The sequence below is a fragment of the Nyctereutes procyonoides genome, unplaced genomic scaffold (assembly GCF_905146905.1).
Source record: "Nyctereutes procyonoides isolate TBG_1078 unplaced genomic scaffold, NYPRO_anot_genome, whole genome shotgun sequence".
Taxonomy (NCBI): Eukaryota; Metazoa; Chordata; class Mammalia; order Carnivora; family Canidae; genus Nyctereutes; species Nyctereutes procyonoides.
The window spans coordinates 24,604,339-24,610,338 of NW_026575048.1; the positions used below are offsets into that span (position 1 = coordinate 24,604,339).

The 6,000-nt window shown below is 53.8% G+C and overlaps 1 protein-coding gene across 3 annotated transcripts in view; it reads right to left on the bottom strand.

The window, feature by feature from the left end:
* The window catches only part of GALNT14 (polypeptide N-acetylgalactosaminyltransferase 14), a 206,073-nt gene extending 200,403 nt beyond the window's left edge, over positions 1-5,670 (bottom strand). For all 3 annotated transcript variants that reach the window (XM_055327343.1, XM_055327342.1, XM_055327344.1), the window contains exon 1: positions 5,488-5,670. In XM_055327343.1, coding sequence (XP_055183318.1) covers positions 5,488-5,616 — 129 coding nt within the window. In that variant the 5' untranslated portion in view covers positions 5,617-5,670. The remainder of the gene's footprint in view (positions 1-5,487) is intronic.
* Between the last annotated feature and the right edge of the window lie 330 nt (positions 5,671-6,000).

A 6,000-nucleotide genomic window follows, 5' to 3' on the forward strand; every position in this document is an offset into this window, starting at 1 on the left:
GAGACAAGCAGGGGAATGTGTCCCTCCTCCCTAATTCAGATGCTTTTCCAGAAGTGCCACCGGGACTTTGAAATGCTCTGGATGAGGGACAAAACTGTACACGTTGGACAGTAAACGAGGACACGGCAACACGTTTCTTCAAATGTGCCTGATAAGGGATAAGAGTGTTCTGGAAATCTGGGATGGAAAGCTGTGGGAGTGGATGCAGGAAAGGAGGTAGACGAGATGGCCAGGAACCAGGCCTGCGTGGAGACCCAGGGCCTTGGCTTCAGCCACCGCAGCCTCATTCTGTCCCTGGGCCGCTTGCAAGTGACCTGTGGAAATTAACCCTTTTAAATGATACAAACACAGGAGCAACCTTGAAAAAGGATAGTCTCTTGACAGGCTGGGGAGGCTCTTGACAGGGACGTTAATTTCTCTTTCCTTCTTGATTTTGCCCCTTGGTTGTCTTGGATTTGAGCAGGATTCGTTCTGTGCCTCCAGAACATCTGAGACAGGGATTCCCGGTCTTTGTTTCTAAAAGGAGGAGGCCACTCAGGGGAACAAGGGTTCAGGGAGACAGCTCCCGAGAGTGACTCAAAGGGAGTCCCTCAGAACAGATCCATAGGTCGTGAGAACAGGGCCTCCCGCCTGGCCCTGCAGGGGTGTGCTGGCTGGGAAAGCAAGCTGGGACATGGGTACCACCCAGGGCAGGCAGGCCAAAAACCACCCAAGAGGGAGAGATGATTCTCACCCACCTAAAGGCCCAGGTTTTGGGGGTGGGGGGAGAGCTCAAGGTTAAAAAAAAAAATGCAGCTTCTTGTGATCCACAAAACAAAGACATGCCATTTCTTGGACACCTGACATTCCAAGCTACTTTCATATTTCCCATTCTCTTACAGCAACCCCTGCTGGACCACAAGGCAACACTACCCTCCACCTGCTCTGAGAACTGCCGCAGAGGCAAAAACAGCCCAGCGCAGGACACAGGTACCAGCACACAGGAGTGGATGAATGGGCCAACATTCATCTGACAGTGGGCTCCTTGTGTTCTTGCCAGAATCAAAATTCCCTGGACACAGTCCAATATGCATGCACTGAGTATCAGCAGATTAATAGGGTCTCTCTAAAATTCATGATTTTTTTCTAATGGGAGAAATGATCTACTAAATGGGGAATAAAATAACAGTGTCATATACTCAAGGTATTTGCGGTATGCAAATATTACAGAAAGACAAGCTCTTTTCTGATAGTGTTTGCTATATTTCTAGTAGAGCACAAATACATCTACATGGGCCCGAGGCACTTTATTCAAAGCCTTTACATTTCCAATACCTTCCTCAAAAAGTACCCTCAGGCCTCAAATTCTTTTGCTTTTACTAAGCCCTAAGCCCCTGGACTAAATTTAGTTTCTTAGAAGTAAGAGACAAATTTGCTGCTTTTTTTTTTTAATTCTGTCAGTTATTGTATAATTCTCCAAATGGCAAACAAACGATATTGGAAAGAAGAAATGAAAACATTTTTCAGGTATTTTTAGTGGTACAGTATTTATCACTAAAATACAGTTTGAATTAAGACACCAAACTTGTTATATGATTTTCAATTAGGAATTAGAGCTCTGCAGAATTTGGGAGTGGGGGACCTGGTAAAAGAATCCAATCAACATTAAAAAGTCAAACTTAAAGAAATCTTTACTTGAGCTATTAATAGAACCAGTCCTTCTTGGAACTAAAAAAAAAAAAAAAAAATCCAATTAATTTCCTTAAACCAGGAGTGCAGCATGCCTTCTCTACATCAGTTGGATTGTGACAAGGCATAGGTTTTATTTTATTATCAGGCCCACTTTGGAGATCCCATCACTAGGTGAATGAGGATGCTTTTCAATGCTGGGTGGGAAGGCAAGGAAGGACCCAGGAACTAGAGCCTGTAGCAGACACCAGGGAAGGTGACTTGCTGCACGGAATCTATACTGAGGGCTCCCTGGCCCAGGAACCCCGGCCATAGTCTCCAGTCCCTCCACCAATTCCCCGACTTCTCTAAATGGTTTTAAGGGAAGATGAGCCCACTGCTCGTGCTTTGGAAAATAAGCTCACCCCCTCCATCACAGTGGAAAGGTGCCTGGGCGAGATTAAAAACTTCCCTAAGGCTTCGACATGCCCAAGGCAGGAGCTCTCCCCCGGACAAGGAATGAACATTTCCTAGGAAAAGCTGGGGTACTGAACTCACTCCAACTGAGTTTTTTCCCCTACAATAGACAAATGTTCCATCCGAATCCCTACCACTGAGGCAACAATCAGCCCTGGCAATGATTCCTAAATCAGTGGTGCTTCAACCACTGGATGCAACCCTCCCCATCGGGGTGCAAAGAAGCCTCCTCTGCCCCAGATGACCTCCTCCAAGGGCAGAGCACAATTTCCCTCCAAGGTGGTTCCCTCACAAATTACAACATCCTCTGCCTTCCCTGGAGCTCTCCAAAGGTAAGTGTCTAGGGATGAGCCTTGGAAACGCTGGAAAGTAGGTTGGGAAGCACAGGCTGTAAATATCCCTACCCTTACCCCATCAGCCACAAGTGCAGACCCAGGCAGTCCACATAGCATGGCAGCATGGAAGGAGCCTGTCCCAAAATGACCCTATTCCATTCTGATCCCTGATGCTGCCACTTAGTAATAACCTTGTTATCTTGGGCCAATTGTAGAACTTCATCATTCAGTCTCAACTGCATAAAAGTATGATCTGCCCTATATCAAGTGAGCCAATATGCCATGAAATAGAGTTTGTGAATTTGTAAAGCACTACACAAATGCTAGCTACTCTTATTTCACCTGAGTGCACATGCTCACATGAGCTCGGTCCTGGAGGAACTCAAGAAGAATGAAATAATTCGGCCATATTTACATGGAGCCAACCAAACCACAAAAAAATCAACACACCTGGTATTCTTCATCTAGCTCCAAATGATACCCATCAATAGGCCGCTTCAGACTCACATGCAACACTTGTAAAGACAGTGATTCTAGAACCTTCTCCCAAACCCACAGAATCATAATCACCGCAATAAACCCAAAACTTGTATGTTAAATGAGCTCTCCAGGGGATCCTGACGTGCAGTCAGGTTTGGGAACCAGCTGCAGTCCTCTGGACAGGATGTGCAAATTTCCGAAATAGATCAGTCCCAGCAATAAAACTGTTCTGGCGCCAAGAAGGGCTCTTTGTCTCTCCATCTCTTTCCTCAGATACATGTACCAGACACAAACACGCAACACATAGATGTGGACACACAAGGTCATACACCTGGGGTGAAAAACAGAAAGGAGAAATACACTAAGAAGGGTGCCTGATAATAAAAGGTATCAAGATTTTAATTGTGCTTCTAAAGAATACAGGAAATGGGAAGAAGAAATAAGATGTTCAGACAAAAAGCAAAGGGTCAAAACTAGAAGACCCCCTCTTCCATGCCTGTACCCACTATGCCCAGAATTCCACTATTAGACCACTCCCCCAATCCCATCCACTATGCATTTGTTTATAATTCTGACTCAACCAGGAATCTGTGAAAGCCTTCCCAGCTCCCTGCAAAGGGGCATGGACGCAGTATCCTCATCACGACAGCCCCCAAACCTAGCACAGAGCCTGGCATCTAGCTGTACTCAATAACTGTGTGTCCAGCGCACACCAGGTAAGGATGAGAGACAAAGTGCACAAAGAGGGACACAGATTTCTTGTCCCAGCTCCCTGGTGTAAACTAATAAGTAAGCATACGGTAATGAGGTTCAAGGCAAAACGGAGAGAGTTCACGTCCCTGCAGGCATCATTAACTGCATCACAAGGAGCAGAACCACCCCAGGGAGAAAGAAGAAAAGCTCTCCAGATCTCCCTGCAGGTGCAGGTGTGAGGTGAGGAAATTGATCCAGTGCTCCAAAGGCTGCTTGAAGTCACCGGTCTGATCCCATCACTCCCCTGCTTACTAACACCCCCCCCCCAGGGCCCCTAGCACCCACAAGGTCCTACCCAATCTGACCCTTATATACCTGCCCTCAACCTCATTCCTGGCATCAGCAATGTGGTTTACGCTCAAATTATGCCAAACTCACACAACCTGCTGTGTCATTCCTCTCAGCCTGTTCGGTACAGTCAACCTCTACCTGGAATGCCCTCCCTACCTCCTGGCAAAACTACTGTTCATCTTTCTCAACTCAGTTCTGTTACATCCTCCTCCTCCAGGAAGTCGCCAGGCTCCCATGACACCCAGAGCACTGAGCCCCGTTGGCCCTCAGCGAACTGCATGGTCCTGGCCCATTCCTGAGCAAATCCCCTACCTCCAGAGAGCCAATTCTGCATCTCTGGACCCACAGCACCGAGCGCATCGCTTGTGGAACCCAACTGCCCATTAGCAAGATTCCAGAAGACTTAGCTAAAAGGGGATCTGAGAGACACCTTGATATAGTGGAAAGATTCTGAATATCAGAGGTCTGAGTTCCAGAGGGATCTAAGGCAAGGTACAAAGACTGAACCTGTTTCTTAATCTACGAAATTAGGATACCACCCAACTTATAAAATTACTTACGAAGAAGCGCCCACTGTGTGCCTAGCACAAAGCGGGTCCTCTGTACTGCACTTCCCGGGGAGACTCCCCTCTCTCCCCCTTCTGCCCCCTTTTTGGCCTCCGGCTTCAAACCACAACCTCCTCCAAGGGCTTTTTCCCAGTTCACAAATGTTGCCTGGCTGTCCTCCTTCTGGGTCCCAAGGCCGGGTCTGTGGAAGACGAGACGGAGGAATGGGGGCTCTGAATTGAAGGAAAGAGTGAGTCTGGAGGGAGACCTTCTGGCTGCGCTTGGGCAGGAGTTGGAAAAGCCGCTTGGATCCTCATTTGCCCCAACTCCCTACCAACACCAAGACCGCTGCTTGAGGAGCCCGTGCTCCTCAGCGGCGTTCAGGGCACATTCAACGTCCCACGCAGCTGAAGAGCTCGGGGACAATTGGCAAGCAGGGGTGGCGGCAGGCCGGCCGGCGGGCCCCGGCAGCAGGCGCGCGGGAGGCGGCACCGCGCTCGCCCGTGATGCACAGGCGCGGCCACCCCGGCCTCCGGCCTCCCCTGGTCGGGCCTGGCAGCCGCGGGAGGAAGCGGGTCAGCGCCGCGGCGGGACTCCTGGCGGGCGCCCGCCCCCCGCCCCCCGCCGCCCGCCCCCCGCCGCCCGCCGCCCGCCGCCCGGCCCGTGCACCGACCCGCCGACCGCCACCCCTGCGCGGCTGGTGGGCGGCGCCCCTGCGCCCCGGGACCCCCGCGCGCTGCCCAAGTTCAGCGCCCCGCTCCGTCCGCGAGCGCGCGCCCGCCCCCGCGCCCGCCCCCACGCCCGCCCCCACGCCCACGCTCCGTGGGTCCCCAGGGTGCCCCGGGCCCCTCTAAACCCAGGAGCATCGGTCCGTGGCCGCCCCCGGCGCCCCGCCACCTGCTCGCGGCACCCAGACCCCCGCCCTGGCTTCCCGGGGCTGCGCCGCCCGGGCCCGTACCTTGGGGGTCTGCACTTCGGGTCCCGGCGGCACCTCCAACTTCCTCTTGGTCACCCAGAAGAACAGCAGCACGGTGATCCAGAGCACCCCGAAGATCGGCAGCGCCAAGCGGCGAGTCAGGCGCCGCATGGTCCCGTTTGCCTGGTCGTCTCCGCGGCGCGGCGCCCCGGGGCACCCCCTGGCGGCCAGGGTCGGCGGGGCAGGAGTCCCGGAGACCGGCGGCCCCGGGATCCGGGCGCCGGGGCGGCGAGGAGAGAGGCTGGGCGCCGCGCCCGCTCCGGAGGGAGGCGAGCAGGGGCGCGGAGGCGGGGGGGGGGGGGCGGCGAAGGGCGGCCGAGCCGGACACCCGCGCGCGCCGGGGAAGCGCAGCGGCAGCCGAGATGCTCCCCGCGCCGCCGCCGCCGCCGCCGCCGCCGCCGCCTCGCCCGCCGCCTCGCCCGCCGCCTCGCCCGCCGCCGCCGCGGGGAACGGACTCGCGCTGCGGGCGCGGAGGAAGGCGAGGCTGTGCCGGGC